The sequence below is a fragment of the Chroicocephalus ridibundus genome, chromosome 1 (assembly GCF_963924245.1).
Source record: "Chroicocephalus ridibundus chromosome 1, bChrRid1.1, whole genome shotgun sequence".
NCBI lineage: Eukaryota > Metazoa > Chordata > Aves > Charadriiformes > Laridae > Chroicocephalus > Chroicocephalus ridibundus.
Window position 1 is genome coordinate 152574054 of NC_086284.1, and position 21581 is coordinate 152595634.

Sequence of the window (21581 nt, forward strand, 5' to 3'; positions counted from 1 at the left end):
TTGCAGACAGCAGAACCAGATTGGACTGAAATAGAGGGAAAGAGAAGGAGGGCAAAATCTGAGCAGTCAGAAACATCAAATTACTTCTCCCTGCCCATTCACAGCTTTTTCCTGACCCCAGTGCATTCAATGGGAGTTTTGCCAATTTATTTCAATAGGAGGAGAATCTGGGTTGGATTGAGGTTTCCTGCTCCTGCCCACAGCAACACAGATGCATTCCAGACCACTCTCAGGAAGTAAAAAAAGGGCAAATTCCCAGTTACTGTGGCAACAGGAGGGACGGTTCTCTTTGCTATCATGTAATTTTGAAATTCAGTAGCTGTTTTGTGCCATGACATGTGTTTCTCTCCTCTGTCAAATTAATGTTTTCTTCCTGTGTGGAAGGCCCATCAGTGAAAGAGCATAGAAGAAAACCATCAACACAAACAGCCCCCAGAAGCCTTTTCACATTTCCTACCTCACATCTGCCATAACAGCAAAATCATGTTTGCAAACAACAAAGAAAAATTGCTTTAAACATGCACTTCACAATACACAGAGAATGAATCCTTCAGCCTGCTCTGTGAAAGTCCCTCAACGCATGTGAGAGAAGACAGGTCATAAAATGCCTCAGAAGAGTGCCAAGACCTCTGCTATGGAGAGCATCAGCTAAAGGCTGCACGGATTGTTCGACTCCGGCTGCATTTATCTTCTTTTCTCACCCTTTCCTCCAGTAAGTCTCTCATTGTTGTAGTCCTCGGACATGTTGATCATTTCATTAAGGGTTATAAACACCCAATAAGAATTAGGACAAGGTTTGACAGCTTCAGGAAACCAGTGGCATATACAAAATATGGCTGATGATGCCCTAAGGACTGGCATGGGCAGAGAAAGCAAATGGGGATGTTAGTGAATTTCTCTTCCCTTCCACCTTGTGTTCCCTGTTTTACAGGAGGCAGTTCCCAAGCTGACAGGCAGGCAGCCCTCTGTAGAGAGTAAGATGACAGCAAAACCTGCCTCTGCAGCCAAGGACAGAGAAGAGACTGGAAACATATGTTCTCTGTGTTTGGAATCATTCAGTTTAGGTAGACTACCTGGGTCAGAGCCCAGATGGTGTAAATTGCTGAATCTCAGAGTTTAAATTAGTTGAGACTCTAGTTTAATAAGTATATTTTAATTAAAATTCTGAACTCTTCTGATATTCTTTATAAAAACAAGCCCGAAACCTGCAAACAACCTCCAAGGGGAAACTGAAAAGCAAAACCTGATGTAAATTCTTTAAAGTAATGGTGTGAGTTACTGTCAGAGTTCAGGCAGAAGCCCAAATCTCCTGAGCATCGGTACAATATAATTCATGGAAAGGCCACCCCTGAAATTTGTTGAGCTAAAACAACAGTTTTAGGACGTCTGAACTGCCTTGTGCAATTCAGCGAGTTGCTATCTGAAAGGCTCAGGGCTTATACCCTAAAAGTCATCATTATTAATTAATTAATCACTGAACAAAGTGTTCTGGAAAGGGTCAGTAACACTCTTCTGTGGAGTTCAGGGTGTTGTACTAGAGACAGAAGGCAGTGAGCTTTGAAGAGCGCTTGAGAGAGAAGCACGCTGAAGCCACATATGAGACATCTGAGCTCTTTCAGCAAAAGCTAAACACAAGAAGGCAAGGAAGACATTGGCCCATCCGCAATGCAAGTTGAGCACAGCTAGTAGGTGTCATTCAAATGTCTTGGGGGCAATCAAGCCAAAGGGATTCCTGAGGGCATTTACAACTGTGCCTGAACGGCTGTGCCATCTGTCCCTTATAGTTGGAGCTTATTTTGTAGATGGTCTTTGTAAGAGAATTAATACCATCTTTCTCCTTCAGTTTAACCCTACTGGTGATTGACTTTTGGCATGAATGCCAAAACATTCAACACAGTAGATAACACACACCAAAAAGAAAAAAAACCCAAACAAAACACCCTGTCATTTACTCATGGTGCCTTTCCTGTGCTATTATCTTAAGCTGCAGCTACTAAGGAAAGGGTCTCTACTTCTCTGATTTTGTACACAGTACTCATTCAACCCATTTTCTAGCAAATCTATCAAGTCCCAAGAGCAGTACAGCTGCAACGTGACTCAGCTTCAAGAGAGCAGATAGGCCTTCTCAGAGCTGGCGACCTGGTTAGTAAACTAGTCTCCAGCACCTGAGTGGGTTGAGATGGTTCTGCAGAAGGTATGTTTGTAGGCAGTAGGACAAGCAAGATGTGGAATCACATCAGTAGATACAGTAAGTATACCAGCAGTTTGTTCCCATGTGACATATATGACAGATAAGCATGTCAACCAATGAAGTGCATATGACATCTTAGGAGAGGATGTCTGCAAGATATTTGAAAATACGTTCTCACTTTTCACGTGAATAAAGACTGAAATTCAGAAGCATCAAGAAATACAATAGAGCTTAACCAGTACGGTACCTGCAGCTGTGCAAAAGTAAATACAACAGCCTACTGGAAAAAAAAAAAAGAATGTGGTTTACGAAATACAAAAGGCCAGAATCTAAGCTCCACAATTCTGCTGTGTGGCTATTTTGATTGGCTTCGTGGTGGGGTGGGTGAGCCGTTGCTCTTTCCCATCTGTATCCAGAGGCTATTTGCTTCCTTACCAGAGGATGTCAGCACAGAGACCCTTTACTTCCACAGTCAAAAAAGCCTGTGGCTGAAAGAAGGCCAAGGTACAGCACTGAATGATACACCAAAGGTAGAAGAAGGATTAATTTGGCATTCACAGATGCAGGCCATAGGTGCTAAGAAGAATACTGCGATCAACAGAGAGCTCTAGATGGGACACACATGTCAGAAGAACAGGCAAATAAACTTCATGAAGTGACCTGTTTTCTTGCTCTCCGCTATTCTCTTGTGCAGAGACTTCAGTTAGCATGACCATTGCTCCCAGTACATGGCCAAAATCAGTCCACACCCTTCCTTCACATCCTGAGCAATTTCTTTCAACAGAGGCGTAATTCCACTGTGTAGCACTAAGCACTGCAGCCATCTGTTCCCAAGTCTGGTCTGTCATGTAACAAAAACTGCCAAAGTGACCCAAAGTCACAATGTCACAGAGAATGATATGCTGTGTGTTAGGGACTAGTCATCAGTCACTGCCCTTAGACCTGGCACTTGAATTCAGTGGCATTGAAGACACTGTATTCATTAATAGTTCAGAAAAGAAATGGGTAACCCGTTAGTTTGCTAATAGTACGTAATTCTGTCATTAACAGCAAACTGTGAGAAACTGTAGAGAAATTGTCAGATGTAAGAGGACTAATTTTATAAACTATTTCTTAAAAAACTCACCTTATTAAACTGAACAGGAAGAATTGAAAGCAAGCTGAAGATATCTTATCTTTCCATTCTTAACATCGTCACCCATGAAAGGAGCTTGTTAGCTCAAATCCGGATTGACCCCACCCCACAGCACATGCAATGAATTTACATCTAACATATTCCACAACTCTCTTATCATTATGTTTGTGTTAATTAAAAAGGAAAAACTTCAAATCTGCTAGTAATGAAGGCAGGTTCTCATCACACTAACTTACCAGTATGGTTACACTTTTCTTTAACAGGCAGATCCCTGGGAAGAAATGTAATAAACATGACCCAATTCCCACTGAAGTCAAGGAAAAGCCTCCCGGTGACTTCAACGGAGTTGTGTCAACCCAGTCCTTGGCCTTCGCATTCAGATGTCATATAAGTATACCAACCAGGGGCCATTGCAGTAATGTTTGTTGGGATTTTTTAGTTTTTTTTTTTTTTTTAATATGAAATTCTGTCTACAAATAAATTAATTTGGATCACCACCTTCCCATGTATTTCATGCCACAGAGCAGCAAATTTTGGCCATGAATAATAAATTAATTTCTGAGTGATTACTGACATTAAATTGTGAAAGCAATCTATATGCCCCATGAAGCACCAACATAAAAATATAAATAACATGATTTGGGGAAAGTCTGAGCAAGTCTCCTCAGTGACTCCTTCAAGTCCAGATACCTAAGTATCATGGGTATGACCTGATATTAATGACCCCACAATTTATTTTTTTTTCTAAAAGAACTTAAATGTTCTGTCAGCCACAGGGAGTACTGCTTATTCCCCAAAAGATCACGAGCATCTGATACAAATCATGCTTTACTCTGTAGGCACAACTTCCCATGTCCAATCTTCCTATTACCAGAACACACATTTCTGATTGGATCATCTCATGGAGTTTGCTTGTTTGGTAGGAAGGGAGATCTGTAGGGAAATGCTTCATGTCTTCTCTTCCAAAACCAAACTAGGAAAATGCACATTTCAGTAATGAAAGCTACCAGTAGAGCCAGTGCCCATTAACTGTGTAATTGTGTAAAGGTTCCAGCTCTGACACTTCCCAAGTGCACGACCTGCAATGACATCTGCTTGGTGTTTCTGAAGTGTTACACAGCCTGTATGGGCAAAAGAGGAGGTGGAAGGAGAAGATTCAATGAAGCTAATGAAATGTAGGGAATTGCTGCTTTCTTCAAGCCCTTCCTTCTTCGGGATTTCTAATAAAAAGACACAGTCGGTGAATTCTCACTTTGCACAAACAACTTCTCAACTCCAGAACAGAAGAGTAAGAGATAATTCCCTAACAAGAAGCGTCTGAGAGCTTAATTCCAGCCTGGCAAAAAGCAAACACAATTCCACCGATTTCAATGGAGTTACAGATGGCCCACTTAATGTACAACAGGGCTGATTTGGCCCTTCTCCCATACTGTAGCACTGCTTTGCCTAGAAACCTTTGCTTTCAAAGTAATTAACCATGTGTCAACAGCCTGCAACACTGAACTGCAATTAAATAAATGAATAGGAGACAGATGTATATCTTAAAGCTTATTCCAGTAGTGGACTTCTAACAGCAAGTATTGATCTTGTTTCCGTTTAGTATCAGGATCTTATGTCACTATCACAGACAAGAAACTGAAGATCTGCAGAACAATATCAATTATTGCACATATATTTCTCCCTCCTACAGGAGGAGTTTCCTACAGAAATTAAACTGGAATCATGCATAAGCAGAGTGAAAGTCTCAGGAAGAACTTGTTCTTCCTTATAAGCCATCTCGGCACTACAGCAGGTAGGCATGGGCTCCCCTGCTAAAAGCACACAGAGAGAGAGGGAGAGACAGAAGACAATTGCTTACTGTTTCGAGGCTTCTCCTCATCCATGCCTTCATCTTCATTTTCTGGGTCAATGTCTTCTGCTTGAGTTATCCAGTCTAAGTATCCCTTCAAATCCTCTTCTAGCTGTTGTTTTTCCCGTAACTTCTGGAAATCACCCCGAGCCTTAGCCTTCTCTCTTTCTTTGGAAAACTCCCTAGCAAGAGGGAGGGAGGGACAGGGCATGGGCGAAGGGAAGGAGAGATTGAAAAACAATGGGTTAGATTGATTTCCACTTGAAAGTCTCCACATCCTGTATAGCACACCCAGCTTTCTCTATTCTTTCAAGACACATGAATGGAGTATCCTTGCTAGATACACATGTAAAACAGCTGGAGTGTCCACAGTTTTATCAATGCTTATGAAAAGATCAATATCTTTTTTTAATCCTTTCATTCTCAACATTTGTTTGAAAATTCAAATAAAACACATATGTAACATTTATGTACAATACCATACACTTTCTAATATTCTTTACAGCTTGATATTCTCCAACAGTTATGCATAAATATCTACATGAATAATGTTTAATTTAATTCAATGATGAACTGTTTGACAATAATCTGACATCTGGAGAGTGAGATGGTGGCTCTAATTTTTAGCCAGGTTTCAATCCGTCCTTAAGATTATATGTGTGATCACGACTAAATTGGGCTAATTGTTAAGTGTAATTAATGGTACTCACAATTCTGTACACTCTTAGTTATGGACAATTTCACCCACACTACTGGACAATATATTTGAAAACTCAGACCTCTATGTTTTATTGCAGAATTTCAGTATTCGGGCTGTTATCTGACATGAAACATATTTTTCAAATCTCAAGTTGGGTAGGCAAACATGATAGATTATGGGTAGATAAAACTAATAGATTCTGACAGAAAGTGAACTAGGGTAGAGATAAGATAGTTTTACAAAAGACCACTATGGGGAATGTAGGCTTAAAACAGAAGTCGTAGGAACAAGAATTTTGTGTATCTTAGTTATGAGCCTGGGTGCTTGCTTTGCCTTCTTTTTTGGCTGTGGTGCTGTTTCTCCCTCTCTTTCAGAGACACCTATACTGCATTTCTTTTTCTAGAAATGCTGACGTACATCCATTTAGACACTCTCCTGTGGTTCTAAACCAGGTTTTAGTGCTTGTATTTTAAAAAGTAAGCTTAATGATTGTGAAAAGTGCTAGACCAAGAGTACTTAAGCATTAAGTCTTATATCTGCTGAAGCAGATCACTACACAAGGCACACACAGCAGATAATATATCCCACTGTGTCTAGAAATGAGAGGTAAAGTCATTCTCTCCAATGTATTACCCAATACCCTTGCTGATGATTGTCAGCACTGAGTGGTTTAAAAAAAACCAACAAACTCCACCCTAATCTTTTTCTTAGGTTTGCTCCTACGAAAACAAATAAGAAAACTACCACTAACTTTAGTGAGATAATATTAGGATTATGAAAATCCTACCAAAATGTTAATGAGTGCCACATGAAGTGCCCTCAAACAACTGATACGGAGGTGAGTTTCTAACAGTGATGGCGAAGTACTTCTCTCCTGTCTGGTCCAAAACCCACTGAAAGATTTGCACTGACTCCACAGGCTTTGGATCAGGCTTTCAATATTATGACCTGTGCCCAAAACCAGCACTGCGGCAGAATGAAAGTGTGCCTTCATTTCAAGCCAAAGTACGTCACAAAGGATGCTTGTGTGATCTTCACCCCTGTCACATTGTTGAGAGTTCAGCCCATCCCACGGGACTGTGATAATGAAAGTGGAAATGAGGAAGAGAATCATTGGCTTCTCAGGCCTGAAGGTAGATCACAGTCAACCCTGGAACCAAACTTAGCCATGAGGCAGAAACAGCTATTGCAAGCATGGCAAGAATGAAAAATAATTTTTTTCTCACAAAGAATGCCCCCAACAATAATAAAAACTGTACAAAGAATTTTTTTAAAAATCCAACCAATACCAGTCATATTTTCTGCTTCGGTAATGTCTTTCCTCTAGGTCAGACATAATGGCTTATCCAAATTAATGAATTAACTCTCAAAAAAAAAATAATCACAGTATTATTAATGTATTACTAAGCCTGTTAGAAAAATCAAATCCCAATATTTCAATAGTTGGCTCCTAAACTGGTATTTTAGAATCTTGAACAAATGGGTCCAATTGTGAAAGGGACTGAGCCCTCAACTCCAAGTAAGAGCTATTTATACTTGCATGGATGTAACTTGCAAGGAGCCGTTTTAGAAACCAAAGTGGAAAACATTATGAAACAGCCCAGCTTACAGAAAGTGAAATTCCTACCGTGCACTGAAGTGGATCATTTATGTTAGATCTAAGCTGCGTGTCTACCTTGGTCTTTTCAGTCCCCACTTATTGTCTCTCTCAAATGGGACTTGGGCTGGGAGGAGAGCTGACTAAACCAATGTGAGATTTTAGCATAATGTCTTTACACTGCCTGTCTACATAGGAGTGAACTTGTTACCTAGCTTTTTAATGGCACAATTGAAAATACTGTGGTTGTCTAGTCTAAACAATTTGCAGTTGCATATCTCTTTCCTTTGTACAATGTATGATATTCCACGTCTGAAATGACTCTCCAAAGAAGACAACTTATTTAAATTATCTCAGTTTCTATGCTCTACTAACATTAAACCATTGAGAACAGGTGTCTCAGGAAATTGCTAATGCAATTCAAACCACTTCCCATGTGCAATGCCAATCTGTACTCAGGGCAAATGTAGTTCACAATCAAGAAATACTACCGATGGTCATTTACCATCCCATGTGAAATGAGTTGGTGACCTCAGTCTAGCTCCTATTGCAGGCAGGTGTACACATTACCTCTGCCACCATCACAGTTGGCAATGAATGGTCATTGTTTGCAGTTTCAGCAGGGAGGCCAAGGACCAAACAAGCTTTCTAATGGAAGTGCCATCTTGAGTCTGTGGGTGGCTTTCTCAAAAAAGATTACTATATCACGTCAGGATAAAGTTGACAAAGGCTTGCAGAACTACGAAGCAACTTGTCTCTTGTCAGCGAATAAAAGAACATCAGTTTAAGGGTTGGTGAATCTGGTTGTTTTTACCAGAAGTCAGTTTGCGACACCTTCTTTTGCTTCTCCGAAAAAATTATAAGGTATCTCTGCCAATGGGAATACCAAAAAGCAGAGTATTCTGGAGAGATGTTTTCTCTATGTGAGGTTAGAGTGGGTCAAGATCATAAATATAAACACCCAGCTCTGTATCCTGTGCTGTTCCAGAGGAAAATTTCTTGTGCCCACCCTGATGACTGAATATAGGTAATTTTTGTCTATATCTGATCTCAATATGATTTCTCACACTGAGAGGAGTGATGGAAAGTGAGCAAACCAGCAGAATTCTAGCAGTTCAAAACTTGCTTACTACTAAAAGCGCAGCACAAGGCTTCAAACCTCATCCACCCTGTCAAGTACACCAAGGAACAGAAAGGGTTGGAAGAGGGGACAGAAGACTAGGAAAAAGTCCTGAAAGGTCATAAAACATGCTCCAGGAGGAGATACAACCATAGCCAGCCTCCCATTTACTCTGACCTCTTCTTTGGCAGTAAGAGCATCAAAAGCAGAAAATTGGTTTTTCCAGGATCCTCTCAAAGCAGAAGAAACAGCTGCTCTCCTGCCTTCCATTTGTCCTAGGCTACTGCTTGCTTGGCCTGCATCCTGGGATTTGGATCACTGCTAGGCAAAATATAAAAGAAATGTGCATCTGTATGCTTAGGCTTGCAGGTCTGAAAGTTGAACCCACACTGCCATTTTTTTTCCTCACTGACTGAAACAGATGACACAGATGCGAATGTCTCTCATCTCAAGAGACCTCTAAGAGGGACTTCACTGCTCACAGCAATGATATGGAATCCTTTTGCCTGGCCTTTAGGAGATCTACTGTGTGATCTGCTGACTGAATATTTCCTTTGGAATATGTGAATTTTATTTTGTGCTCAGTCAAGACAGGAAGAGGGTTATAGCTCTACACATGAATACTCTGTCATACTATTTAGCTTAGCATGTGACTAGTAAATTCACCAGAAGCACCATGAATGGATGACATACCTAGGAAAAACAAATTACAAATGAGCTCTTTAGGCAGAACAGAACTCAGCGTTTGATTTTGCAGGTGCAATCAAAGTGTCTTTGTGAGTACAATTAATTACACTTACGTATTCAGAAGCGATTAAAAAAACTAAGCTAATCTATCATTGACGAAGTCTATCTACACGACATGCTTGGTGAAGTTCCTGAAATAAATAAATGAGAAGAAATCAGAGATGCCCAGAATGGATGTACAAAGATGCCCAGGAACGCTGCTTTGTATCTACATAGACCAGACAGGTGGATCATCTACATAGATCAGACTAATAGCAATAGCAAGTCTCTAAAAAAAAGCTGAATCTGCAAAGTGAAGACACTTTGCAATTCAGCAGAATTTAGAACTGTTTTAGGAAGTTAATTGTTTAAGAACTGCTTATTTAGCCCAAAGAAAATTTGGAACATTTCTCCCATCACTTCTGTGTTTTTTCATGGAAGCAAATTCTTAAGTTTCTTTTTACTTTTCTCCAGTTGGGAAAAATTTTGCAGAAACAGTGCAGCTGTCATAACACTGTGAACACAGCCAGAAAGAGTGACTCACAGCTTAAACAAGGTGAACTTCATCTTTGATTTCAGTTCTCTCTGTAGACTGTTCCCATCTCTTACCACTAGCTGTGGTGGTCTAGCTGCAGTATTGTCAGGAGGTGGAAGATCTAGGCCCCAAAACACTTTCTTGAGTTGAAAAATGAAAGCCAGAGGAAAATTGATTTTTAATTATGTACAGACACAAATCCAAGTGTGGGTAAATTGAATCATCACTGCTTCAACAGTATGCACTCCTCAGGGCTGGGCTCACAGGCACTGTTTATCCAATCAGATACTATATAATCCTTAACCACTATCTTAAATGGTCCTTGAGTGCAGCTCTGATACAACAGATCACTTCCCCTATCAGCTGGTCATCATCCTCCACTACTGCTGACATCCTTACCTGCTGATCAGAGTGTCCACCTGGAGAAACGAGGACCTTATGTTTTAAAATTGTACCCAGAGTATCACTCTCCAGATATCCAAACACAGACTATTGCCTCACACTTCATTACTGGGGATTTTCTTCCTTCTACAGTTACTGCTTGGAAGCCCTTCTCTTTGCAGCAACTGCCTTAGCTGCACGTCTCCTTCAATGGAGTAATGAAGGCAGTAGTAACATCTCCCATGGATCTGCTATTACCTGTCTCTTTGCAAGATGGCCAATGGTGGATCTTCTTCTCCGGTCCTACTACTGCCCTTTCCTATGTTGTTGGCCCAAATACTGAGGACATAATTTCTCTGGGGCAACAAGTCCTCTCTCCTGCTCAGAGATTGATTTACTTCTCTTATGATTAAAAGCCAGGGGACTTCAGTGCTGCCCACTCTGGTAACAGGTACAGGCTCTGACTGAGTTCATTTAGAGGTCATTAAAGCAGGCAGGATGTTAGAAACAAAGAAAAAGAGGATATGTAAAAGTCCTCATACCATAGTTATCCACGTACATAGAATGGCTGTAGGCACCCAGTCATGCCCAAATATGGAATTAGAAGCCTAATTCTAGGAGATCTTTTTAAAAAATCTTGCAAGGAATGTTTGCTGGCTCGATTCCTCCAATTATGTGGCTCCCCAGGGGCAGTAAAGTTTTTAACTACTGGGGACAATATCAATTGTTTTTAATCAAAGCTACTAAAATGATGCTTTGCAGCAAGGGTTATACTGCAGAACTGAAACACAGTTAAATGTCTAGATATCTGAGGGATGCTTAAACTCCAGAAGGAATTCTCCTGCTTCTCTGTTCATCCTTCGAAAAGGTCAGAGGGAAATGATCTTTTCTCCCTGCATCATGCTAGGCTTGTAATCTGCACAACAGAGAAGATGTGCTTATTGAAGAAGAAACGTGCCCAAGACACTCTCCAGGGAAAACAGTGTCTCCCATTAGGCTGTGCTTTAGAAAATTTCTCACGTGAGAAGACATAATTTGGCAAGAATCTCATCCCACAAATGTGAAGGGATTTGTCTTATGCTCTCATTCCTCCTTCAGTCCCACTGACTCTTCCAGAGATTTTACTACAATGCCCTTCTTCTATGGTGAATGGTATGCTTCACCCACAGGGGAGCCTAGTGTTGTCCTCTTCCCACAGAGTACAGGTAGAGGTTTTAGGTAGAAGAACATGTTACAGACAAAGAGTTGTCTTGTGTTCCTTTGATTTAGTCAAAAGACTCCTTCCATGCTATTAGGAATGCCATACTTTCCTATTGGCACAGCAATACCCTAGGCTCCTGAAATCAACCCACCACTGCCCGTTGTTTTGGTAACCAGAGAGTAGGAATAGAAATACAAATTTTAAAAAATAAACAATAACAAAATATTTTCCTGGTACTGCTTACCCGCTAAGTACACCGAGAACCAAGTTAAGTACAAAAAATGACCCTATGATGATTAGTGTAACAAAATAGATCCAGGGCCAGTCCCTTCCTATGGCATCATTGACCTGGAAGAGTGGAATGATAATTAGTGAGACAAGCTCAGATTCTGAGCGCTGCAAGGCTCCAGCCAAAGAGATCCCAAGTCACCAGCAGTAAGATTTTCAATAACCAGTTTTCTGGAAATTTATGACAGGTTAACGTCAGTGATTTTGAATGCTCTGAGGTTGAATTTCTTTGTTAGAGAGTACCACCTCTTTTTTTACCTGTATTGTTATTTGCAATGTTTGAACATTTTGTTAAAATATTTGAGAGCTGATGTAAAGCTTCCTTGGATTCAGATTTTTAATCCGTCTGAAAGAATCCTGGTGACAGGGAAGAACCCTTATTATGGAGTCTTGCCCTGTAGCGTTGGAAAAAGGACACCAAAACTGTCGGCTTACCCGCTCAACACACCAAGAACCAGATTTAGAACGAAAAAGGATCCAAAGATGACCAGACTGACAAAATACACCCATGGTAACTCATAGCCCATAGCGTCCTGCATCTGGAAAGACGAAGGAAAGTTAGAAGACAGAGAGGGAAAGCAGAAATGATTAGGCAAAGGAACAGATGGAAAGGTTTGTAAACAGAGCCTGTGGTTGGTTTACACATAATCATAAGCAAGTGTTTCTGTATGTTGTTTCTCATGTGACCACTCCTTTGATTGCTTTTTTCCTCTAGCTGTTTCCTTACAGGCAGTGATTAATATAGGCTGAGATATAACTGTGTGCCATACTAGCACTTCTTTGGATGCTCAGAGTAGCAGACTGTCACTTTCTGGAATTTACTCACAGCACCACAAGGGTCCATCCCATGACTTCTAAACTTCTAGTCTAACCACTGCACATCCTCTTTTTGACAGTGAAAATATTGCTTGTTTTTGCTAAGCATTGCCAGATTGTCAGATCACATTTACTTCCCGTGCGTAGCACAGGTACATGTACCTCAGAGAGAAGCACGTGGTAGATTTGGGCAAATACTGACCTTTCCCTGGCAATGCTCTGGTAATCTTCACAGTTTACCACAGTGAGGGCAGTAGCGGTACGCTTTTGAGGAAGGTCCTTTCAAGGCCCACCACGTTCTGACCTGGTCAAGTGTTTTCTAAACCCTCCTCGCAAACTTCCTTTCTCTCCTTACAGGATGAATCTCTGCTTAAAAATGTGATTCCTACACAACTGAACACTCAGAGACTTTGAGACTGTAAACTGAATGACATGAGCATAGGTCTGGCTTTCACGCTACAATAAGAATCTGTGAATGAAGCAGGCAGACTATTGTTTTAGCACCAGAACCTGTATTATGTGTAGAACAACTCTAGCACATAATAAGATATTGTATATATTCTAAAAGCATCTAGTACTTAAACACCATTTTATCTTGAGATCTCCTTCAAAGTTCAAAATTTTGGAAAGTTGCTGGATACCTTAATAGAATCACACTTTCATGATAGTATCAAAAAATAACAGAGTTCCTTCTTCTTTACTTTTCATAAACACTTATCTCCTGAGCCAGACATAGCATCATTAAAGAAACAGATGGTGGTTAACATTTTCAGGAGCGCTAAAATGATTTATGAACATAAATTGCAGACTTCAAAGTACCTAAAGGCATAAAGCAGCCGAGGTTCCTTTGTTTTCCACTCTTTAGAAAATTTTGTCATATGTTGTCCTCTCTTTCCAGGAAAACGCACTCTCCTTTGCAACCTAAGCATTTGTTGTGATCACAGAAGAAATATTCTTCCATACATGGGCACTGAGGCATACTTCAGGGGAAGCGATCTGACTCAAGATTCATAACAACTTGGGAAAGGAATTTCAGACCTTCAGTAAGACAAGGCAGGAGAGTAACACTAATATAATCAGTTCTTCGTGGATGGAAGTCCATTACCCATTTTTCTTTCAAAGTACAGTCACTAAAGTCCTTGTCTGGCAATAGTCTGCAGTCAATGGACCAATCCAGAACTCTATCTCAGGGCTTCTTCAGCTGCGACTGAACTGAAGTAGACTCATTAAAAATAAGCTCAGAATCGGCCTCTGTGAAAACAGTTCATCAGCTCCTTCCTCACAGGATTAATACATTCGGTGGTCGGAAGAGAGTGCCTGAACACTTCTCTTCAGGAATCCAGGAGTGTCTCTACCATGCCCTATTATCCACTTTCCATGCCCATTATCCACTTTCCCTTTGAATACTTTTGTAGAATTGTTCAGTTAGTTTATAAATAATAATAATTATTCTTTATGTTTGCAAGCCACATTTCATCCCACATGACCAAAAAGTAGACAACTCTGGTGTGAAACACATCAGTGCTTTAAAGGAGAACAAAACATCATGGTATATAAAGATGGAAGCAAATATTCACCTCAAATCACAGTGGAGAAATCAGGCAGGGGAAATGTAACTACCCAAACTGGAATTAAGTGAAGAAATGAGATTTAACATCCTCTCTCTTCTACAAAGAACGCCACTATCTATATAAAGCAATCCACACAAACAATAAGTACGGCTGTCTTTGAAAAATTGCCATAAGAATTTACCAGTGCAGGCATAATGATGATTCAACTTCCCTCTAATTATGATAGACGGTGATAAAAAAGCCTCAGCTGTACAGAGGGTATTTATCTATTGACAGGTTTTTTTCGTCAGCTGGGAAAGTCAGCTGGAAAAGTAGAACTTCTGAAAGCTGTGGTACAAGTGAATCCTAAATAGCAAATCCCAAGGTGCTGGGTACAGAATTCAGGTGCCCGTCCTTTTGTGCTACTCTGACATGAAGAAATTTCCAGATGGCAAGAAGCTTCCATTGTGGCCTGGTGATGTATATAACTAGAGTATAGTGTACTCTGGCTATTCCCAGTGCCTGCACAATTGCATAACGATTGTACCAGCTAGCATCAGCACAAATTAGTCCCAAAAAATAGACCTGCATTCTGGTACAGCAGAGCATTTGGGACTTCTCCGACTGAACATTTAGGAGGTCAGCTTTTCATCTCATTTTTATTGCCTGGTCACATACATAACAGAGAACCTGAGAGACAGAGACAGTGATAGTTTCTCAAGTATAGAGAAACCGTGAGTATTTGGCAGACAGCTGAGTACGTATTGTCTCTCTGCTGCTGGACTCTCTCTGTTTGGTGCTCTCAGGTCTCATTTTCTTTAGTAGGAGGTGAGATTATTCTGTACATTGTGGAACTGAGCAACAGGTGACAGGTTTGTACGTTATATGTTGATATAACATTAGGTATTTAGTAAATTATGTTTAAGAAAACCTTTGATAGGAGACAGTACATTGTGAGCTTACTATTTGTTCTTGAAAAATGTCTGCAGGAGAAATGCAGAGATATAGGCTGCTTGGCAGAAGTCGGGAGGGGGAAAAAGCAATAGACTTACTCAAAACAGTAACAGCAACTTATCGACAATCAAGAAACATCAATTTCTTGGCTAAGATTGTATCCTTCCAAATATCTGGAAATGATTCCTCCAAAATGAAAGTATCCTAGAAGGCTGGGATGGACTGTCCTCAACCAAACAATGCTCCCATAAAGTTATCATTAAAAACCTTGCACCTGTGTTTGATTGAAACTGCTTCCTGGAAACTTATCATCATTCTGCAAATATGTAGCTGTTAATCATGTGTGTATGCATACACATGTCCTGTTGACTGCAGCCGGAGGCTTTTACTGCAAGCATAACTTAGGTGGTACAGTTGATTTTTTCCAAATTATGCTATTGAAGTGGAGAAGCTGCAGAAGGTCATGACAAGATCAGAAGGGGTGTTACTATTACACACTACTGAGTGCAGAAAACGAGGTCTACAGAATATATTTTGTAGTGCTGTCTACAGAGAACAGAAACGTCTTCAGTTATAGGTTACCTCTCTAGGACGGAGAAGTACAACTCCTGATATACAGTTCAGCCCTCTGGCCAGTGAGTGCACTTCTTCTCCTCAAGAGTTTACTATTAACCACATGAATCTTAACAGAAAAGGTGGGTCATCTAAATCTCCTAAATTTACAGTTCTGAACAAAGACTATCAGACAGTGTAGATCTGAATTATAATATTGCAGCTACAGCAGTCAAGGTGATTGCCACCTGATGTCAACTTAAGCATGTATGGGACAATTGTTACATCAGCTGGAAGCACAGAACTGGTGGGAATCTGCAGATTGTCATTTATAGAAATAATTCCACTTTCTGAGTCAAACTGCCTGACCTTTCAGAGGTCACATCTCAACACTCACATTTCACTACTCTCAACAGGGAGAAAGTTGGTACATTTCTGAACATTAATGCATCATCTCTCAGAGTCCTCAGAGATAAGGATCTTAGATTACTTCTCATGATTTACTACATACCCTCTTCTGGCACCATGGGGACATCGTTTTGGCTCACTATGCTTCAGCTTTCCCATCTGCAAAGTGGGATACTACCTTGCCTCACTGGGTACTGTCAAAGAAACCACGGAGCATCATGATGAAAAAGGGCATTCCAGCATGTCTGAGGTCTGATGGACCTTGTGTATTGGAGAAGAGCTCTTCCTTTCACAAGCATCCTTAATTCCTATCATGACTATAGCATTTCAACGTCCAATTGAAGGCTTTTCTCTTAATCACACAGATAATCTCCTAGAAATAACACCAGGATTTTTAATTCTGTAGTTTGCTGATCACAATTACAACCAGCAGTTTCAGTACAGGCCAAGGAATAAAAAGTCTATTTATCTCTACAAATACAACTTTGTGCCTATGTCTTCTGGTCCTACAGAACTAGGTGAAGACATATTGGTGAAGACATAGGAGATACGCATACTTTACTTGTTTAGAGATTTTTTTTTCCCCAGGGATAATAGTCTGGCCCATTTTGCAAGTATCTTATTCATTACACAGGCATCATAGTTCAAAGATAATGTTAAAGGCACATTATCTATTAACAAAATGGTTCAGCATCACCAAGCACATACTGGAGGTCTTTCAGTCACTTAATGGGAGGGGTAGACACAATTCACTAAATTCTGCTGACTTTACAATTCACGCACCCACACCCTCACACTTTCTGCCAAACGTCTTTCAAAAATAACTGAAAGTTACAGGAAAAATTTAATCCATCATAGAAGGGCAGCTGTCACTGGAAAGCAGCAAGCTGAAGAAAAAATGAAGTCTGTTTTGTTCAGTGCACAATACTGGAGAGCTGCAGCTTAATGGAAAGTAAGTTAGCTGGGACACCAAGGCTAGTCTTCTATTTCTTGAATGAATTGCTAATTGATTTCTAATGACTATAGAATGTTACGATAGCCTTTTTAAAACACAAGTCAAGTGCTTCAAGTATTCTATAATGAAGTGTCTAACTTTCCACAAAGTAACATTAATCAAGACGGCCAGAGTACTCAATAAAATTATTGGGCAGTAAATTTGGAAATTTTGTGTAGAAATGCTATTTTATGCAGCCTACAACCAATCTGTGGAATTCACTGCCTCAGGAAATTATCTGGCCAAATGTAATGGTTACGGCCAGCAGCAAGACCTCTAGCTGAAACCAAGACTTTCTTGTAATGATATAGGGAAATAAAATTGGAGAATACTGGGAGAAGGAGACAGCAGAAAGAACAGGCAACACTTAATTGTTGCTGAATATAGCTTCCTGCTTGAAGCCTTTATTTTGAAAACCATCTTTTTCAGGAAAAGTACTTAAGCACTTTCATAACTTTATGGATGTATAGAAGTGATTTTCTCATCTTAGATCAAAGATAAAATGCTACCCTCCTGACAGACATGGCTCAGGTGATACATAAAGGGCCATGCATATACTAATGTACGAGTTGGATTTTTATCATTGATCAATTACTAAGTAAAAAGTTTTGGATTAAAACATAGATTTTCCTTTTCCACTCCCTCTTTCCTTCTCTTCTCATGAATACTTGAGTGAATGCATTTAATTCACACATATACTCACGGAACTACAACTTTAAACTCTGCTTAGGTAATGCTAGAAACTTTTTTTATAAGATGACGCTCTGTTTTTGCACTGTAAGGGAAAAATGTTTTCCCTAAAATTTTTAGTCAGAACTCAGATACTAAACCAATTAAAATAAACAGAACTTCACCCTTTACAGCAATGGCTGTGTTGACAATATTAAAGAAAAAACCCCAACTACATTATAGACAATCAGTAAATCCTACATCTCACCGAGGGCTATGTAGCCTAGAAAGGAAAGAACTTCTACTCTTCTATTACTTCTTCGGCTTCCATTATATCTTCATGATACTTTCATGATAGTTAAAGCTTTGCTTTGTTTCTGAAACTTCACAGGCTGACTAAAATGCCTTGCATTCCTACAGTCAAGGAACAAAAAAGGTCTCATAAAACCAGTGTAACCCTTCAGAAGTAACTGAGGCAGGGTAAATTTCCCAGAAAGTGTCTGGATAAATTTGTCCAGTCAAGATGCAAAACTTGGAAAGATTAATTTTGCTACCTTTCCTCATGCTAGATATATTACATCAGCAGAAATAGCTGAGGAACAAAATATTCATCACAAATGAAAAAAAGGGTATTGCTGTCAGTTCCTAAGAACATCCAACTAACAACTGTAACTGGTGATAGCACGATTTTTAAGGCTGCTCTGCAAACAAAAAAGAAACAATTTATTCAGTGAATCATTCTCTTCCAGTTAACTTCTCAACTGCAGAGCTGATTCGGGCTTAGGACCACCTTGGCTCTGCAGTACCTGCAGTCTTTGCCTTGAAAGCTCTTGCTTATAGCCAGAGCAGGCAGAGGACTTGTGATGTGAAGGTCTGACTCCTTTCTTTCAACTTCTTCTCCGTAGTGATCTAAGACATCTGACAACTGCCTCTTTAGTGGTCATGCTCTTAAACAACACTTAGGTAATTGGACTGTGACTATTGAGACAGTGACTCAAATAAACCAATCCCTAAATTTGTGAAAATTTAGCATTGTTGGTTAGCTTTGGAAACAGATCCTGCACACTGTATTTTTCTCTGATCTCTAACCAGTACACTGCTTATGTTATACTGTTTTTTTCATGTAATACTTGTGATAAATATATTAACTATGCATTTTGCAACTTACTGTAACCCCACTGCTATTAATATTGTTTTTAGCAAGGAAATTATTAATTGTTATTCACAAGTTCTAATTTTTTCACAGAACTATAAATTCTTAAAAGAAGCCCCAGAAAGATTTCAGTGTGGGGGCACAGAACTAAAGGTACAGTAAAAAGGGACACAGTACGAAAATTGACTTTCTATGTATATTAGGCTCCATAAGCAGTTTTTCCAACCTGTGGGGCAAACTATGGGATTGCTTCTATAGCACTGAAATCCTACACGTCCTGAATCTGCTGATTTGTTTGGAACCTGAATGGTGTGAGGCTGCTGCATGTCATGTCAATAAAGACATGAAAAAAAGAACATTTTTACTTAAGAAATCCCCGTCTGGTCTCCACATACACCTTAAGTAAGTCTATACACAGCGTGTATCCATCTGACTTCACCATTCACAGAAGGAGCAAGAAAAGGATCATATTTCCTATCACCCATCATATAGGCTTAAAGCTGAATTTAGACTTATTGCATTATTATCTTAAGGATGAAGATTCCACCTTGCAGATCCTTCAACATTTAAAATCTAATTAGTTGTCTTTGCTCGGTTGGGTTTTAATCCAGTATTCACGTATGCGCATAATTTAAGGCATATGACTAATTCCATTGAAGTCAATGGTCAATATTAGTGTTACCAGCAGAAATGAACTGATAGGCGTAAGCGCTTTGCTTGAATGGGATGGGCCACAGAACTAGAAGAAATATATGATAAGGAACTAATTTTCTGAAATTCCCTGGGGAAAATTAGAAGTTAAATGTACATAGTGACTAAGAAACGACAAAATGGTTTAAGCATCTCAGTCTAGACGTTCTAGTGCATCATGAGATGTACTATCATTTATCTTGTCAACCTGAAATACTCTTTCAGCATTCCTGAGTCTCTAAGACAGGTGATAAGGAGTGGGAATTTAAGGTCTCAGAGCTGACTCAAGGCAAAAGGACAGACATGGGGGTAAAAAACTACAAAACTCCAAACCTTCTAATAAGCAAAAACGTAAAAAATAAAATAAACTAGACTTGCCTTTATAGACTTAGGAACAATGGAATAAAATTGCTTCTGAATGGCTTAAAATCTAAGCAAATGACTCCAGATGCCTTTGCTCTTATTCTGGGTAGAATTTCTTTCTAAGTATGAACATCCTTATAGTCTTAAAGGGACTCTAAGCCACAGTTGCTCCTTATGACTGTTCTGAAATAATCCAAATTTTTAGCTGGCACTATCAGATGCATGTAAAGGAGAGACTGGAGAGTTCAACCTAACTTCAGTCTGAACTGATGACACTCTAAGGAAGGAGCAGCACTTGATCAGTTCCTCCTGTTAAAAATAATTTGTTTTGACGATCACATTTCTTTTATTTTGAATTACTGAAGGAGAAGGCAAATTTTAAGCTCAGCTAATCTCTCCAAACACTTCTTTTTAAGGCTCTTTTTACTGTGTTATCTCAATTATGGAATTTTACAAATTCCATAAATGCATTCTGTATGTACATATAGGCATCTGTTCTATATGTAGATAGACATCTATTCTATACGTCCATATATATATATACATCTATAACCTTTTTTCAGAGTGTCTTCAGAAAGAGAAAGGCAAGACAGAGCTGCATGAAGACTGGGTGAAGCGCGCAGGGATCATGAACCAGGGCAGAGAATGCTCCAGGATAGGTTATTCTGCTATACAGTCTCACTGTAGGATAAAAGCAAATAATGTAGGCAAGATTCATCATATGTGGGCAGTGGGAAGAATAATAAGATTCCTATGTATACCTTGGTTCCCCAATTGTTCTGTATGCTGTGTAGTGATGGAAAGAGCAAATTAAAATTCCACCCTGAGCTAGAAATATTGGCAATTTATACAGAACTCTCTGCAGGAGCTAAATGGAGCCATTAACTGAAAAAGGACTGCTTTGATGAGGACAACAGAAACATCAAGGGAAGAGATTAATTTGCAACAGAGAACCTTTAAGAAAGAATCAAAGAAACTGCAGCAATGGAAGATGAGTCCAGAAGTGAGAAGGGGAAGGGGGCAGACAAATCTGCGAAGATGGAGTCTGCAGAGGTTGCTTCTTCACCCCTGCTGACAAAGACTATGTTGAATCTGCAGTAGATGTCCTCACCCAAGTAGACCTGCTCTCATCCAGGTGAATTGCAATTCCGGTTTGATTTTACAAAAACCCGATATAGCTATAGTTCATTGCGATGCTGACGATCTCCCTGACAAAAGGGTGAAGCCTCCAGAACTGACCAAGCTTCCCACACAGCACTGTAGAGAATACAAGTGAAAGCAGTGCTGGGCTCAACCTGAGTCATGAGAGCACACACTCCTGCAAAAGACACACCTTGACTGGCTTGAACTTCTTGGGGAGACTGTGTAAAGGCAGGAGTCCTGCAGAAGAGCCCTAACGAGGCTGCTGCAACCTGTGCAAGAATGAGTGGAGATCTAGAAGCGCTGCCTTATAACCACATCAAGTGCTTGATGGCAAAGTGAAAACATGTAAAATAACTCCTTGAGCTTCTCTGAAATTATACAATCACAGTGGAACGCCATTTTGCTGTTATATGAACTCCTTTCAATGAAGAACACATAAAAGATGTGAAGCAAGCTGTAGCTGCTTTTTTGTTGCATACAGTACGCAAGAAATGCATTGCTACCAGTAGAATTTGCCAAGCTTATTTCCTTGTAACAGCACCAAGTCATATTTTTATCACTCATTA

At 39.8% G+C, this 21581-nt stretch overlaps 1 protein-coding gene across 11 annotated transcripts in view; it reads right to left on the minus strand.

Moving 5' to 3' along the window:
- The window catches only part of CACNA1C (calcium voltage-gated channel subunit alpha1 C), a 489480-nt gene that overhangs the window by 140950 nt on the left and 326949 nt on the right, over positions 1–21581 (minus strand). For 10 of the 11 annotated variants that reach the window (XM_063318446.1, XM_063318434.1, XM_063318420.1 and 7 more), the window contains exons 8-9: positions 12159–12262; positions 5185–5357 (exon numbers count right to left, since the gene is read on the minus strand). In XM_063318446.1, coding sequence (XP_063174516.1) covers positions 5185–5357; positions 12159–12262 — 277 coding nt within the window. Of the gene's footprint in view, positions 1–5184; positions 5358–11679; positions 11784–12158; positions 12263–21581 lie in introns of all 11 variants that reach the window. The other variant, XM_063318467.1, reaches the window with a different exon arrangement.